At 48.2% G+C, this 17,726-nt stretch overlaps 1 protein-coding gene across 4 annotated transcripts in view; it reads right to left on the bottom strand.

Moving 5' to 3' along the window:
- Nucleotides 1-7,150, bottom strand: part of ADCY2 (adenylate cyclase 2) — a 415,997-nt gene extending 408,847 nt beyond the window's left edge. Inside the window, exon 1 of one of the 4 annotated variants that reach the window (XR_015240410.1) lies at nt 6,849-7,150. Coding sequence is in view for 3 of the 4 variants with exons in the window: in XM_086675813.1 (XP_086531939.1) it covers nt 6,849-7,079 (231 nt within the window). In the remaining variant the exon portion in view is untranslated. The remainder of the gene's footprint in view (nt 1-6,848) is intronic. The other 3 variants (XM_086675813.1, XM_086675806.1, XM_086675797.1) reach the window with 3 other exon arrangements.
- Between the last annotated feature and the right edge of the window lie 10,576 nt (nt 7,151-17,726).

Raw genomic sequence — 17,726 nt, 5'->3', positions numbered from 1 at the left:
AATTTCCATTTCAAGCACCAAGTTTTTTTTTAAGAGATTTGGTTGGACTCTAAGATATAACTGGCCTTAGGTATCCCTAATAGCCTAGACCCAGTTCTCTATTCCTACTCTTTCTTGGCACCATTGTTCTGGAAACTGGAGCAAAGTTGGAAAGGTAGTTGGCAAAGTTACTCACGATGGTTTTTCAGGTAAAGGTTCCTATTACCGTTTCCATCACTCTCTCAACTGACTATGTGGCTTCTGGGTCAGAAGTGTAAGCCCAGGTAAAAAGAAGGAACAAAAACATTATTTATAACATTACCAGGAACGGCTGGACCCATGAAGTTTTCTCCTTGTGATTTTTTTTTTTTATTGTATCCTTATACAAAGTAAGCATCAAAGCAACATCAGCCACACCTCAACTTGGTCAAATGGACGCACACGTGAGCTAACCCAACCATCCTTTTCTCTCCTCCCAAACACACCTGGTGGATGCAGCCAGAATTTCCAGGGGTCTGTCAATTTCCCGGTTTGATACCAAGAAATCACATCGTAAATATCTTACTTTTATACACCATTATCCAAAGCTAACAAAATCGAGAAATAGGAAAAGCCACAGGAGTGTCCATTTGGCATGAATTTTAGGGCTGGAAAATGAAACACTTATGTCAAAATGTGACTTTTAATTAAACTATCTTTGGATCACCAACTATCTTTTTTTTAATAACTCAAAGTTTATGCACAAGATGTATCACATAAAGAGAAACATATCCCCTGCTCTTTCATGCCCAGACTTAAAAATCCTATTATCCATTTAGTTTCCAGCTGGAAATACATGTCACCTACAGGATGCCTTGACAAGGAAAACCCTCTGTGGCACAAATATACGAGTAACAGTGAGGTCATCGTGGGGCTTGGGTGCAATATGTGCCTGGCACTGTGCTAAATGTTCATATGATCTATCCTTCTTCATTCCCAACAGAGCTCCCCGAGCCTGGTTGTGCTATTTGTGTTATTTCAGACGAAACAGTAGCTGAGGTGACGGCAGGTAAATTAATTTCTCAGGGGCACACACCAAGTGGCAAAACAGACCCCGATCCAGGGCTATCAGCAAAGTTCTGTCGTGCTAACCAGTAGGCTCCTGATGGAAAGGCCAGCTTCTAAGGAAAGCAGACCAATGCCATCAATTACACACGTGTTAATTACAACGCCTGGGCCAGGGCCAGAGCTGTGTGAAACACCCGGAGCGGAGCTCCGTTTCATCCCGATTTGTTGAGGAGGCGAGACAAGCTCACAACACTATGCTGAACATCAGATGACGGTAATGTGGTAGTGAAAATGCTTTCACACAGTTCAGGAGCTTTGCAGGTGTAAGGAGAATGAGTGAAGTCCAGTAAATTGTGCCGAAGCCAATATCAAGTTATAGGAAGGACTGCTGTGTGAGCGGATTATTCACAGACACCCAGTTTAGACTATCACTAGCAATTACTGATCAACATATCAAAGTGATTAATACCACCATTAAACACCTGTAACAGAGTAATATATCAGCTCTCACAGTGTTGTTACCTTTTAAATAGAATGATTTAAAAATATCGGTAAGAGGAAACTTCGCAAATAGTTCAACAGGAATGATTCTACATGCCACGGTATTTATGCCAGAGATTTCTCGGACAACAAAAGCACAGCCACAAATGGGTCCTCGGCTTAATGGGGAAGACACTGGGAATACCGGGCATAATGAAAATAAATGATGCCCACCTCAACGAGCTCAACGTCAGGAAGCAGCTCTACCAAGATTTGTTTTCACATCAAAAGAGAAAAGAATTGACGTGTAACTCCATTCCGGAAAATGAGGGCTGAGGACATTCACATCAGTAGGAAATTTCAACAGGAAACCCGCGATTGTGCCTGGACCGGAGCCGGGAATCTCCGATCTGCAGTGGCCGCCAGGAAAGCTCCCCCAGGAAAAGTCGAATGCCCTGCATCTGGCCCCTGCCCTGCCCCTGTGGGACCTGAAAGAAACGAGTGCACTGCTTTGGGTCTCTGTCCTCATTCTCCAAGAGTGCCTTCCAGCTTTAATGCCATGTGACACGTTCTTCCATAGCAACAATGGAAATGCAACTACAGAAGACTCTCCTGACAGTACTTCCTGGGGGGCATGTTCTGGGCCAGGCATTACTCTGACTGCTTCACAAGCACTAATTTGGACCATCGCCTCAGAAGGCAGGTACCGTTCTATTTTACAAACAAGAAAACGGAGGCACAGAGAGGTTAAATAATTTGACGAAGGTCATAGAGATGGAAAGGCACAAAGCCAAAAGGCCCATGCAGAAAGATGCTCTTAACCATCACTTTCCCTGCCCTTTTTCAAAAGGAGAAGACTAGGTCCTGTGCATATATTGAATTGTGCACTTTTAAGATCCCAAGGATGCTTCCAAATCCTTCCTTGTCAGCCTTCTAAATTGCAACCACCTTTCCTGCAGAAGATTACGGTTTTTCCTCATCTTTTGTTGATACCACAGTTAAGTTATAACGGGAATGATTTCGTGAAAGGCTGGTCGCAATTACAAACACCTGCCAAGGAAGATTTTCCTGAACGCAAAGAAATTCACGGGAAGGTATATCTTGAGATACCTCTACTCTGATTCCTAAGAACAAGCTCTAGTCCCATGCACCCCCAGAATTATGGGACCAGAGGAAGTACATACAACTTTTCCTGTTCCTTAAAGAAGAGGCCAGACATATTTATCTGCCTTCTCCAGCCTTCACCCCCCAAGAAAAGGGTGAGGGATTGAGTGTGTCCCCACTGACATCCTACCACCCACTGGGGGCGCTGAAATACTGTCTGGAATAATAAAGCCAATCTTCCTGTACAATGACTGGGTTTCTGTGTGTGTTTCTCCGTTGTATAAATAAAGAAAAAAAAAAAAAAAAAAAAACACTGATATATCTGTCCCTAGAAAAAATACCCAATTTTCCCTGGAAAACTGATTTGGAATGGCAAGTACTTACGGTTATTGTTTGAAAGATTTAGCTCACCAAATCACAAAAAAGGAAGAAGACAGATCATATTCTCAGTTGAAATCATGCATATTACATATTTAATAAAAGCATGTATACCTGCATGGGTTTCCATCTCATAGCAAAACAAAAAAAAAAAATCTATTTTGTTGCAATATCTATTTAAAATGTATGGGAATAAAAGTTTTCCATTCCAGTTGAAATATTAACGATTTCTCATCATGAATTTTAGCTAAAACAAATCTGGTTGGAGCCAGCTGGTATTTTGACAAACTAAAAAAATTATGTCAACTTTGCTAACAATGACAGGCCAATTTCGAAAAAAAAAAAAAAGCTTGCTGATTTTGGACGTGGTAAGTCAGAGAGGATTTAATTCTGATAGACGGTTCCACGCATGTAGTAATGAGAGCCAGTCCTGGAAAATGAAGTGACATCATAAGACTCAGAACTTAAAGTCTGATCTCATGAGTTCCATTATTTTCTGATGCCAGGTGTCAAGTTTACTTCGCCCATCATGCCCTGTGCTCTCAGTACAACACCCTTGAAAAGCAACGGAAAATATGTTTCAAATTATTAAACAAATTATTAAAATTCAAGACATGCTATCAGGCGTCCTATTTATTCTATGTCTAGATAATTCCTAGTGAATGTGGGATAAAACCTATTTAATGGCTTCCTATGTAGAAAATAACTAAGCAAGATGGTGAAGTTTCAATTCAGAATTTATTTTTACAATGTAATAAAAATTCAGGGCAGCTGGATGGCTCCGTCATTTGGGCGTCTGACTTCAGCTCAGGTCAAGATCTCATGGTTCCTGGGTTCAAGCCCCGCATCGGGCTCTGTGCTGACAGCTTGGAGCCTGGAGCCTGCTTCCGATTCTGTGTCTCCCTCCCTCCCTCTCTCTCTCAAAAATGAATAAACATTAAAAATAAAAGTTTAAAAATACTTCAAGAACTACTTTAACTTCATGCAGTTTCATGGACTGATTGATCATAAGTTGAAATTAAGTGAAACTGATTTGTGAATCATGTCAATTAGGGAGCTACTAAGACAAAACTTACCCTTTTATTTTTACCAGCTATTCCAAATCACTTCGTACAAAGGCAAGTCCATATAGCAAAACATCACTCTGTACTTGGATGATGCGAAGATCATTTTGTGATCCAAATGTTCTAGGAGACTACTGGATGTGCATGAAGAAGATTGCCAGACTTTTTCTACTACAAGAACGGATGGAAGTCTAATAGAAACCAAAATCAGGCAGATTCATGGGAAAGAAGAAATCTGTCCAAGATTTCAGGCAGCAAAAATAGATGTGCCGAGCTCCTGAATTACATCAGAGCCCAGCTATTCTTGTAAAGCGCTCGAAGGTGGAAACCTGGGCTGGCCCCAGGCGGCTATTTCCATCCCCCAGAGGTAGATTGCTCAGCAGCCAAGCTCTGGTCAGTCTGAGAAACGAACTCACCCCACTTGGTGTGAACACAGCTCTACGTGAACACCGGCCTGTCTTTCAACGCTCCATCTTTGTGTGAACAGAGAACATTTTCCGGAAAGCGGAACTGCTGTTTATGATATTACTAAAAGCAAAAGAGAAACGAGCCGTCTGGAGCTCAGAACTGACCCAGTCGTCCCTAACGTCTAGTATGGAAGGATACTGCCTATGGCTTGCGGGGGTTCCCACCTCCCGCTGGGCCCTGCAGCCCCAGTCCCCACCTGAAGGGAGTCTTTCCACCAAAACCATCCATACTCCCTGATTCTGGAACGTTTCTGCAGAGCTCTTCACCTTGAAAGATTCATACAGTAGTCAGTCCACAGACCAGGTACAGCAAGGAACAGTCCATTTCGCTGCCTCTGGGCATCATCTTAGGCCACAGCCATGGCCCGGGAAGTGCTTACTGTGTGCTTTAAACGCTTTAGCTGAACGCCAGGAAAGTGTGGAAATGGTGGGTTTCTCAAGGAAAGGTAAAGACGCCTGGATAAACTGTGAAAAGGATACCACTCGCACCATGTGATATGGAACATAAAGGAGGTGTATAAAGAGAGACTAACGGAGAGCTCAAAAACAACTCAGAGAAGGGCGTCACAGCTGGACGATGCTGAACCTCAGAAAAGCCCAGGCAAGAACATCTGTATCAGTGGGGTTTAAGAAATTCGAGACCTGTATCTTAGAAAACAAAGTGCTGTGTGTGCAGGGGAGACATGAACTACACACTTGTCTTTAAATATATTAATGGTGCTATAAATAGGCCATCACCTGCTCCTCCTTTTCCATTTAGAAGAGAACGAGCCAGAAGGGTTTGAATTACAGATTCAACAGAATCACAAGCAGCGACGTCCTAGCAGAAGAGATTTCCAGAGGAAAGCTGACGTGCTTTCTTCCCTGCGAGTGCAGGAATGAACAAAAGATGCTTTTAGAGAGCCTGGTGCCAGTCCTGAAAGTGGTGAAGAGAGACAGAGATGCCATGCCTATTCCAGGGGGCATCCGGGGCTGCTGCCGTGGGTATGAGGACAGCGCTGAAGTCACACCCAGAAAACAGAACCAAAAGGCGCTCTCCGCTCCGGATTTTATGATAGAAGAACCAGTGTGTGATCCGGGGCATCCGGATCCCCTACATTCTATTTTGGACTCTTACCGAATTCCATCAGGAGACAGCACTTCTCGGGAAATGTGGGGAGAAAGAAAACTTTACTTTTAAAAGAACCCTATGATGATAACAAGTTTTTCCCGTGCATAATAACTGAGTGCCATCTGGCTCAGGATATCAGAAACCAATTGGCAAGTAGGAAGGACAGTTATTTTACACACTTGGTGAAATACAGGCAAACGTCCATTTATTTCTTTGCTCCGCGGACCCGAATGCACGTGCATACTTCTATTCTAAGCTACACACACACACACACACACACACACAAAGTCATTCAGTAGAGACATCTCCAGATCAACCGCTGACCCAAAATACCCCACTGGATAATCGATGCCTGGCAGTCTGCACATACATACATAATCGCAGGCAGTGCAAAAGTTTGAACCACACAACCAGAATGATCGGTAACAGGAAGTTTACCGCCATCTACAGATTTTCCCTCCCCGCTCCAGGGAGCGAGCCAAGGATTCCTGCCTGAAAAACATAAATTGGCAAAACTGGCATCAGCTGTTGAGTTGCACCGATGCTCCTGGTGATGAAACCCACTTTAAAAACCCGCACGAAAGAGTCGACACGATGAACAACCTCCCTAGAAACAGGAAATCAACGGTCCGTGGGTGCTTGCTACTTACAGACTCACAACAGGTCAACACCCCATCTCGTTCTGTCTATGGGACTAAATAGATATAAGGGCAGAGATGCATAATCCTATGCTTCCCCCCCTCCCCCCGTTTCCCTCGCCATTAACCCCTTTCCCAGGGCAGGTTTGGGAGAGTTAACGTGCACTCCCAACTAAAACGCCGGCTCCGGGGGCCCGTGCACGGCCTCGGGCAGCGGCCAGAGGGGTCGCGTCTCGGGCAGATGTTGCGGCCGCGGCGCCGGCTGGAAAGCGCAGCGGGCCGGGCCAGCCGGTGCGCGGGGCCGGGGTGGGGGAGCACACGCCCTGCCCGTCCACCCCGGGGAGCACCCCGGCAACTTTATCTGGGGCCCCACCTGCCACGGAAAGTTTTCTCTCGCCCGCTGCCGCCCTCCCCCCCCCCCCCCCCCCCCACCGCGAGCCGGGCCGGGAGCCGCGGGCCGAGGGGCCAGCCCCCGGGCGGGACGCGCGGCTCGTCCGGGCCGGGTCCGCCTCCGGGCGCCGGGCGCCGGGCTCCGGGACCGGGACGGCGCCGGGGCAGGTCGCGCGGGGAGGCCACTCACCAGCCGGAGCGCGAAGAAGACGGCGAGCAGGGCGAGGCAGGCGCCCATGACGATGAGCAGCAGGAAGACGATGAGCGGGTGCTGCTGGCTCATGCAGTAGTAGGACTCGTACAGCCAGTCCCGGGACCGCTGCAGCCCGTCGCCGCCGCCCGCCGCCGCCGCCGCCGCCGCAGCCGCCGCCTCGGCGCGGTCCCGCAGGTAGCGGCGGCGCCGCATCGCCTCCCGCCACATCGGGCCGGCTCGCGGGGCGCCCGCCGAGCGCGCCCGGCCGGGGCTGCGCCGCCCCGCGTCCCACCCCCGCGCCGCCTCGGCCGGCCCGGCTGCCGCGCTCCGAGCTGCGCGCAGGGGCCTCCGGCGCGGGCGGAGCTCGGCGCCCCGGGCTGGGCGCTGACGCGCGGGCGGGGGCCGGGCGGCGGCCTCAGGGGCAGCTCCCGGCGCCGCCGCTGCCGCCACCGCGCGGGAGGGGGCGGGTGCGACCGGGGCCCTCGGCCCGCCCCTCTCCTCCCCCCTCCCCCCCCCACCAACCGCGCGGCGCGCGGCCCGGCCTCCGCCCACCGCCGCCGCCCCCCGACGGCCGAGCCACGCGCTGGGGGCGGCCCGAGGGGGAGGGGAGGGGAGGGGGCGCCGGCCGCGCGCCGGCCGGGACGTCCCCTCCTCCCGCCCGCCCACGCCCGGCCTCGGCGGGGCCCACCCCCTCCCCGCTACCGGAGCGCGGCCCGGGGTTCCCGCTGCCCGCCCGCACACACGCGTCCCACCTCGCTCCGAGGCTGCGGGGGCGCCCAGCCTCCCCCCGCCCCCCACGAGCTCGCGGCGCGGCGGGAGGCGCCCCCCCCCCGGCCTCCCAGTGGGCTGCTGGGCTGCGGGCGGGGGTGCTCCCGCGCTCTTCTGCACGAGCTCAGCGCGAGGCCGGAGGACACCTCCCATCCTTTGGTGCCCCCGACCCCGAGGACAGCTGGAACTTCTCCATTTCACCATGCGGGCGCGCCGAGGGGGGGTTCTCCCTTCCCCCCTTAGTGGGTAGGGGGTTCCCACCCTCCTGCTCCCAGCGCGGCGAGGGTGGGGTGCCCACGCTCCTTCCCCCTCTCGCGGATGGCAGGGGGCTTCCGGGCGGGGGGGGGCGGAGAGGGCCTGGGGCGCGAGGAGTCCCCTTAGCGGAGAACTGCCCCAGATGCGCAATGGAGGAGCGAGGCGGCTTTGACCGAGTGCTGCACCCCGCCACGTCCTTGGGTGGGCAGCCTCACTTGCGCCCTGCACGGTCGGCTTGTCACACTTTGGGGGGTGCCCACTGGGCCAAAGGGTTCCTTATCGGAGGTTCCGGGGGCGCCCTCTGACCGGCACCGTCCCCCCGCGCCCCCCCCGCCCCCCGAGTCCCGTGTGCCTGGCGGGGATGGCAGCCAGGGCGCGCCCGGATTGCCGGGCGCTGGCGCGGGCGGGGTCCGCTCCGGGATCGCCCCCTCCTCGGGGACAGCCACCTGGGGAGGCGCCAGAGACCGCGCCGGAGCCACGTGGGGGCAGACGCTGGCGGGAGCCGTGTGCCCTCCCCGCACGCCTGGGAGTCGTGACCTCTGGCCCTCGCCCCGAAGGACAGAGGAGCTCCCCGGGGCTCCCCGAAGGATTCCACCCTTCTGGAGGTTTCCTCCTATTCGAGTGTTGTCCGGCGCAAAGACCCGAAAATCCCACCTCCTCCCAAAGCCTAAGGATTGCGAGGCACGGCGACCCTCCTCGGTCACGCCGCCAGCAAACAGCGCAGAGGGGCTCATTCCTAAGCGCTCCTAGTCTCTTCCAGGAGACGACACCTGGCTTCGCCTACCCTCGGGAACCTTCCCTCCCTGCCCCGCTGCCCGCCCGCACTGTCCCGTCCCCCTTCCCCAGCAGGGCCGGGGCGAACTGGGTAGCTGCGAGCCTTCTGGAGGCCGGGAATACGTATTCTTAGCAGCACGCCCGCTCCGCCCGGGGTGGGGGTGGGGGGGGGATGCTAAGGCCAGCGACTAGCTCAGCTCTACCCCGGCGGCCGCAGGGCTGGGCTGGCGAGGGGGCGGGGGACGGGGTGGGGCGGAGAAGAGGGGCTGGGCTCAGGGGCGTGTCCCGAACGCCCCATCCTCGGTCCGGGGTCCTGCCCCACCAGCCTTCACCTGGTCCGGGCCTTCCCTCCTGCCCGAGACGTGGAGAGCAGGAGAAATGGAGGAGACCGTGGATGGAGAAGGTCCCCGCTGAAGGTCTCCTGTTGGTCACAAGGCTGATATCCTCCCGCCCCAGCGGAAGAATAAAACTATTCCATGTCGACTTAGTTGTCCATCGCCCCCACCCTGCCTTGTCTGCCCTCCCTCTAAAGTCACCCGGACTGAATAGACCACTTAACCCTGGCAATTCCAGTATCAGCCAAACCCACCCACTGGGCTTGATCCTTTCTTTTGGGCGGGGAATTTTAGGTTTATGGTGGTTCTGGGAGCAAGTCGTAATGACTGCACTGAAAAGGGGGAGTTATAAATAGCCAGACTCGGGCATCGCCTAAGGAGACTCGGTGGAGGGACAGGTTACACAGTTTCTGTTGTGTGGATTCTCTTTGCCTCCCTCTGGGCTGAGGTCTCCGAGTCGGGCAGAGTTGTGCACTTACAGTCTCGTGCTGTTGGCACAACATACTAATTATTCACCTCCCCAATTCTTGGTGCTTGCTTCCTCACCCCTTGTATTGATAAACATCTTCCTTCACCCACTCAAGAAAGAAGAAAAAGTAAATAATCTGTCATTTAGGTTTATGGGCAAAAAGAGCTGAGAGATTATGAGAGAAAAGTAAATGTTTCATTATTTTCTTTTTCCTTCTAGTGTGGGAGTGGGGTATTTTTAACCACCAGTATTTCTCATGTGTATATTCTCCATATGGTAAAGGGGAGTTGTTCTAAGACTTTGAGGGGATTTTGCTAAATGCAATGGTAAAATATAATCAGAGAGACTCTGCATGGAGAAGATTTTGCACTTGACCCTTCTGCCGTGTTTTTGTCATTCATTCGTTTCCATTAAATTATTCAAGAAACATTTATTTGTGTGCCTACCGTGTGCCAGATGTTCAGAAAGGGGAATAAAAACAAAAAAGGACCGGGCCCTCCTGCATCCCTTCTGGGAATCTCCAATGTACTTTCAAAAGTAGGGCTACAAAATATGAAACATGAAAAATCAACATTCATTCCCAACACCTCCATTTCATTTAATTCGTATCATAAACTAAGGTCATGGAACGAATTGAATATAAAAATCAAGGATATGTGAGACTTCCCTGAGGTTTTTTTGTTTTGTTTTGTTTTGTTTTGGTGCTTATTTGTATGGCGACCTCGGTCATTGCTTTGTATTTAAGACCAAATAAAATGTGAACCTGTACAATTATTAGTTATTCCGTAAGTGTTTTAGAACCTATTGCATCAAGAGCGCCTTTTTGAAAGTTCACAACAGTTCCGAGTTTGAAAGAAAAGAAGAAAGCAAAGTAAGCCAGGGATGGCGCGGAACAAAAAATGCCCTTTAGCACAAAGCCAGGAGGAGCACTAAGGGTAGGCTCGGGCAAGAAAAGGGTCCCAGGGCGTCCTCGGGGTCATTTCCCATCTGTGGGAAGCAGGGCTGCTACGCTACCGCTGAGGTATGGACAGTAAAGGGTCCTCCCATAATTTACCCCATCTCCACTTATTCGTGACAAAGTGCGCCAAGAAATGAACTGTCCAAGCTCCGACTGGGGCTGAGGAAGTGAAAAAAGAAAACGCATTAGGAAAAATGCTCTTTTGGAACGCTAGAGGGCAGCCCTCCACCCCCGGAACCCAGCAGGCAGGACAGGCGTTAAGGGCGTGTGTGCAGTTGCACGGGGGGGTGCACACACTTGCTTTAAGGTTCTGCTGTCACCATCTTGAAATTCTTGGAAGGAGAGGTCACGCCTGTTCATTTTAAGTCCGGGGGCAGGTCTGGCTGGCTGGTGACACCGAACGGCCCTCCATCTTTGCCTTGCCGGGTGCAGGCTTGCAGACCAGCAGGCAGGATCCTCCGCCTGGGCCACTGCAGGCCGCCCATCCCTCCTCGTCTGGTCATCTTTCACATCCACACGGACACACCTGAATCTTTATAAATCTGTTAAGTAATCAGGCTGCATGGCAGGCTTTTGAATCAATGGCTTCTGCTTTAAAAATAACTCATCTTCTAGTCCCTATTCCAAATCCAGTTAGATTAGCTCAGTCAATAAGGACACCATTGTCCTCCGCCCAATGTCACAGTGCTCTGATTGATTCAATAGAGGCAGGCGAGCAAACTGCCAAGGACAGACACAGACATGTGCCAACCCGGAGCATATTGTAGAGCTGTGCACAGAGTATTTCCCTGTGTATTCGTTTCTCCCTGGCAAATACATCACTAAAATTTATATAATAAAGTAGGAACAGTATGTCAACAGATTCATTATCACCAATGAAATATGTTTTGTGTACCCAGATAACATTTACATTTTTATTGAACCAGAGTCTGTGAATACAGAAACCACACCACCCAAGCCAGCTTATGGCTCCTGGAAGTCTCATTAACTCTTGCAGCTCACTAAGGAACTTGTTTGCAGCTCAGTTCTTGGAGCCTCGGCAAAGTGGCTGAATGTGACATTAATATATTCATTTTCGTTCCCATCGAGTGAGGCATGATCTCTACAGGTCTTTGAAAGATCCTGCTTCCTTGGCTTATTTGAGAAGTTATTTCTCAAGTGACACAATTGTAAAAAATATTTCAGAGAATCATCTTCAAAATCTGATTTCAGGTGATTTATTGGGATTTACGGCCCTGAACATATGAGAAGATGGCGCCAGTGTTTTGGAACAGACCCTTCACTAATTCCTGCTTCCATTCCAAAGTTTGTTACCGGTGTTTTGTTTTGTTTTTTTCAAAATCCACTGAGAGACACTGTGACTCCCTTCAAGAATACAGGGAGGAGTGAGAACAGGTTAATGACTAATCAGCTTCCAGCACGTCTATAATCTTGTGAGAGATATCGATTTCTCTGTTCTTGCTCAGAGAATGTGATCTAAAAAGCAATGATTCACTGCACGGAGATGTGTGCTCAGGATTTGTTGCCTAGGGAGGTACAGGAAAAGGGCGCATATTTAGGAAGCCTGAGTGGCTCACTTAGATACGTTGACTTTTCTTTTTATACCCTTTTAGGTGTCCCTTAAAATAGTCACCGAAAGGATAATTTAATCATCCTCCAAAACTGATAGATAATGACTTTGAGGGACAAGAAATGGTCTATGAAAATGCTATGAAATAGTTCACGAATATTTTTTGCCCAATTCTGAATTCACTCAATTCAGATGAGATGACTTAGCTTAAGATTTTAAGCCACTCTACTACTGTTCGATTCACCATTTTACATTTAAATATGAAAATAAACCAAACTCACTGCTTGTGTTATCCCACACGGTTGTAATAATTATCAATATTCTTATAATAACTTTCCCAAGGTGCAAGATTTTTGCCTTATCTCTGACATCAACTGTGCATCTTCAAAGAGTCATAAACATCTCTGAGCTTCAGTCGATGTATCTGTAAAGGAAGAAGGGTGTGGCAACTACCCTAAGGATCTTTCTAATATGTTTATACTATCCTGAGCTGGATAATGGGAAGGATTTTAATCAACTTTTTTACATCAAGGTGGAAAAATCACTTAAATTCAATAAAAACAAATGAACTGGCCCCAAAAGAGGTTAGCTAAGTGGTATGTAAGCATCTGATAGCCAAGTACTATTTCCTTAGGTTGAAAGGCAAAAATGAGAGCATTTCCATGCTGTGCCGTGGCAATTTAGTGGATAGACACGAATCTTTCTGTATTAATATGATCTGTCTTCCCTCTGGAGAAGGTAAATTCATTAAGAGCAGGAGGCTTAGTGTCTTTTCTTCACTGTTATATCTCCCTTACCTGAAATTTGCAAAACACATAATAAGTACTTAATAAATATGTGCTAGATGAATGAATGAATGACTGGATCATTCTTTTTGAAGGAGTACAGTTGACAAATGATGCTACAAATAGGTTACTTTTTTTTTTAAACATTTTTTTTCAACCTTTATTTATTTTTAAGACAGAGAGAGACAGCATGAATGGGGGAGGGGTAGAGAGAGAGGTAAACACAGAATCGGAAGCAGGCTCCAGGCTCTGAGCCATCAGCCCAGAGCCCGACGCAGGGCTCGAACTCACGGACCGCGAGATTGTGACCTGGCTGAAGTCGGAAGCTTAACCAACTGCGCCACCCAGGCGCCCCACAAATAGGTTACTTTAATCAGAACCTGAGTTGATAGAAATGTTGCCCAAGCCCTGAAAAGGTTATATGTATATACATGTTTGCTGTTGGCACTCTGTACATTTTTTTTTTAACCTCACAATGTTTTCAACTCCAAAATGGTTAAGATTTCCGAGCGGTATGGATCCCCTATTGCTACCAATTCCACTTGCCCAATAGAGAAAAGGGTAAGAGCATATATGAGATAAAACACTGAAGAAACAACAGTGAATAAATACGTCCGGGAGAAGAGAGTGTCTGAAGAAAGTCCCATTTGGGGTTGGCTTTCTCAAGCGACAATGGCAATCAGTAGTATAGTGCCTAGTTACACGTGAGAGGCAAAATAATACTAGGCAATGAAGACCGGACTGCTGAAATGTCCACCTAAAATCTCATCCTTTCTATACTTCAGCCATGGTTGAGAACTGGATAGCAAGAAGGCAGAGTAGGACAGAGTGAAATGGGTCATCTCCATACGTGGTCACTCTAACAGCCAAGCATGAATACCAGAACTGGGCAAAGGAAGATGAAGGTTAACAGCTCAGAAGAGGGTTGTTTCGCTTGTTGGATGTTGCTTGTTATTGCTAGCATTTTTAAAAAAGTAAAAATACTTCTAAATTTAACCCCAAATATTATGACCCTCATGATGTGGACTAAGTTATAGATTCCCTATTACAAATTAAGGAAGTTTTGCTCTTAAATGGAAGATTTCAAAAAGAACCCCAAGTAAATATTTTTAAGCAGGACCCTGAGTGTTGGGGGGGGGGGCATGTGTCACGTGCAAATATCTTCGTGTCTAGGTCATTAGGCACTTGCCTCCCAAATGGTCCTCTGGTCCCGGGTGACAGGTCTCAAACCGAACTCAAAATCTTGCCCACCAAACCCCCTCCCTCCGTGGCCATCTGACGGAACTACAGAAACACGGACTTGTCATCCACTCCTGACTCTGTCACCTGCCCACGTCCAAATAACCATGCCTCCTGCAACTTCATCTCCGTTTTTCTGGAGGCTCCCCCTTCTCCACAGCCCCACTCTCTTGCCTCAGGGCTTCCGAATGTCTAGCCTGCCTTGTTGGCTGCTCGGATCCATACCCCAAGCGTTCCACCTGGAGGAGAAATCGGGCCTGCTCTGTGCCATCTATGCAAGAAAATCGCCTCCTGCCGTAGAATGCCAGGGTTTGCTCGCAGCAGCCCTGCTTAACTCTCGAACTCTTAACTCTTAACTCTGCTGACCTCCTGATTTAGGGTCCAAATAGAGACCTGCCCGGAGGTACCACCTACTTCTCCCTTCTCCCTCGGTCCTGAATGGCGCCCCGCCCCTCTGCATTATTTGAATGCGGAGGCCCTGAGACTGGGGTGGTTCTCAAACTTGGTGGCCCATCGAAGCAAACCAAAATCGACACCCGGGTCACTGCGCGCTAGAAACTGAGACAGTGAAACATTCCAACCACCAATCGCAGTCAACCAGGCTTTCCCAAATAAGGCCACCGCCAATCAACTCACTGCTTTGCTCTGCTTCCTATATATTTTCTCTATAAAGACCTTGCCCCCGAGCACCTGCTGGTGAGTGCCTGTAACCACTTTCGGTTTGGCGTTGCCTGATTAGAATCTCTGTTTGCTCAAATATTTTTTTTTTTAATGTCTTGATGTGCCTTGGTTTATCTGTTTCTCTTGAAATTTTTTTTTTATGTTTTATTTGTTTTTGAGAGAGAGAGAGCACGAGTGGGTGAGGGGCAGAGAGAGAGAGAGAGAGAGGGAGACGCAGAATCCGAAGCAGGCTCCAGGCTCTGAGCGCGGGGGTTGAACTCACAGACGGCGAGATGGTGACCTGAGCCGAAGCTGGACCCTTAACCGACTGAGCCACTCGGGCAGTCACCAGTTCACCCACCTGCCACTTCCCTTACCTGGAAAACGGACACTCATCATCTCACCTGGGGATCTCCTTTGATACCTTTCCTACACCCACAGCTATTTTAACCCCGATCACTTTTATAAAATAGAAAGGCACTAACATCAAACAGTACTTCAGGTATTGGAGGGTTAAAGAAAAGGCATTTTGAAAGGACATCTTTTCAGTAACCAACTATAGTGAGTGAATAGCATCCAGGCTTATTTTGTAGCTCATTATTATAAAAGCATCATAATTTATATCAATAAGGACAAGGATTTCTAAACACTGAATGTTTTTCTTCTTTTTTAAAAAATTAATTCATTTAAACTCAAGTTAGTTAACATACAGTGTAGTCTGGAGTTGAACCCAGTGATTCTCACTTACATACAACACCCAGTGCTCATCCCAAGTGCTCTCCTTAATGCCCATCCCCCATTTATCCCCCTCCCCCACTCCAGCAACTCTCAGGTCGTTCTCTGCATTTAAGAGTCTCTTGCGGGAGTGCCTGGGTGACTCAGTCAGTTAAGCATATGACTCTTGATTTCCACTCAGGTCATGATCTCACAGTTTGTGAGTTCAAGCCCGGTGTCAGACCCTATGCTGACAGCCAGAGCTGGCTTGGGATACGCTCTCTCTCCCTCTCTCTACCCATCTCTCACTCCCAGAAGAAATAAAGAAACGTTTTTAACAAGTCTCTTATGGTTTGCCTCTCTGTTTGTATTTTATTTTTCCTCCCTTTCCCCTATGTTCATCTGTTTTGTTTCTTAAATGCCACATATGAGTAAAATCATATTATGTTTGTCTTTCTCTATTTCACTTAGCATAATACACTCTAGTTCCATCCACATGGTTGCAAATGGTAAGATTTCATCTTTTTGATTGCTGAGTAATATTCCATTGTGTGTGTGTGTGTGTGTGTGTGTGTGTGTGTGTGTGTGTGTAATAGCTCTTCTTTATCCATTCATCAGTTAACAGATATTTGAGCTCTTTCCATAATTTGGTTATTGTTGAAAGTGCTGCTATAAACATCACGGTGCATGTGCCCCTTCAGATCAACATTTTTGTATCCCTTGGGTACATACCTAGTGGTGCAATTGCTGGGTCATAGGGTAGCTCTATTTATTTTTTTTTTTTTTAATTTTTGAGGAACCTCCATACTGTTTTCCAGAGTGGCTGCACCAGTTTGCATTCCCACCAGCAGTGCAAGAGGGCTCCCCTTTCTCTGCATCCTCGCCAACATCTGTTGTTTCCTGTTCGTGTTAGCCATTCTGACAGGTGTGAGGTGGTATCTCATTGTGATTTTGATTTGTATTTCCCTGATGAGGAGTGATGTGGAGCATTGTTTCATGTGTCGGTTGGCCATCTGGATGTCTTCTTTGGAGACGTGTCTATTCATGTCTCTTGCCCATTTCTTCACTGGATTATTTGTTTTTGGATGTTGAGTTTGAGAAGTTCTTTATAGATTTTGGATACTAACGCTTTATCCGATATGTCATTTGCAAGTATCTTCTCCCATTCTGTTGGTTGCCTTTTAGTTTTATTGACCATTTCCTTCACTGTGCAGAAGCTTTTTATCTTGACGAGGTCGTAATAGTTCATCTTTACTTTTGTTTCCCTTGCCTCTAGAGACATATGAAGTAAGAAGTTGCTGCAGCCAAGCTCTAAGAGGTTGTTGCCTGTTTTCTCCTGTAGGATTTTGATAGTTTCCTGTCTTATGTTTAGGTCTTTCATCCATTTTGAGTTTGTTTTTGTGTCTGGTGTAAGAAAATAGTCCAGGTTCATTCTTCTGCCTGTCGCTGTCCAGTTTTCCCAGCACCACTTGCTAAAGACAGTCTTTATTCCACTGGATACTCTTTCCTGCTTTGTCAGAGATGAGTTGGCCATACGTTTGTGGGTCTGTTTCTAGGTTCTCTATTCTGTTCCATTCATCGGAGTGTCTGTTCTTATGCCAGTACCATACTGTCTTGATGATGACAGCTTTGTAATACAGCTTGAGGTCGGGATTGTGATGCCTCCAGTTTTGGTTTTCTTTTTCAAGATCGCTTTGGCTATTTGGGGTCTTTTCTGGTTCCATACAAATTTTAGAATTGCTTGTTCTAGCTCTGTGAAGTGGTTGTGTTTTTTTTTTTTTTTTTTTTTTGTAAATAGCACATATAAATACATAGATAAATGAGTACAGTTTAAAACAAAAACTAGTGGGGCGCCTGGGTGGCGCAGTCGGTTAGGCGTCCGACTTCAGCCAGGTCACAATCTCGCGGTCCGTGAGTTCGAGCCCCGCGTCAGGCTCTGGGCTGATGGCTCAGAGCCTGGAGCCTGTTTCCGATTCTGTGTCTCCCTCTCTCTCTGCCCCTCCCCCGTTCATGCTCTGTCTCTCTCTGTCCCAAAAATAAATAAACGTTGGAAAAAAAATTAAAAAAAAAAATAAATAAATAAATAAAATAAAATAAAACAAAAACTAGTTAGATAAAGAAAATACTGTCATGCAACAAATGATATTTGAAAGGAAGAACCAGTGAAGCCTTGTGGAAGGGCCCAGAATCTGCTTTCATTTGCACAGGAGTCACCAGAAATGCTCCTTTGTCAGCTCCCACATCAGTGCCAGGTGGTGCCCTGGACCATTGAGTGGGGAGGTTGCTGGGTTCATGGGGCCAATTGCCTTTGATTAAATAACCTCCAAATGGCCAGATACAGCTTACCT

Source organism: Puma concolor, chromosome A1, assembly GCF_028749965.1.
Source record: "Puma concolor isolate L17-30 chromosome A1, mPumCon1.1.hap2, whole genome shotgun sequence".
In the NCBI taxonomy this organism is placed as follows: Eukaryota; Metazoa; Chordata; class Mammalia; order Carnivora; family Felidae; genus Puma; species Puma concolor.
This window is presented reverse-complemented; position numbering and strand designations above follow the sequence as displayed.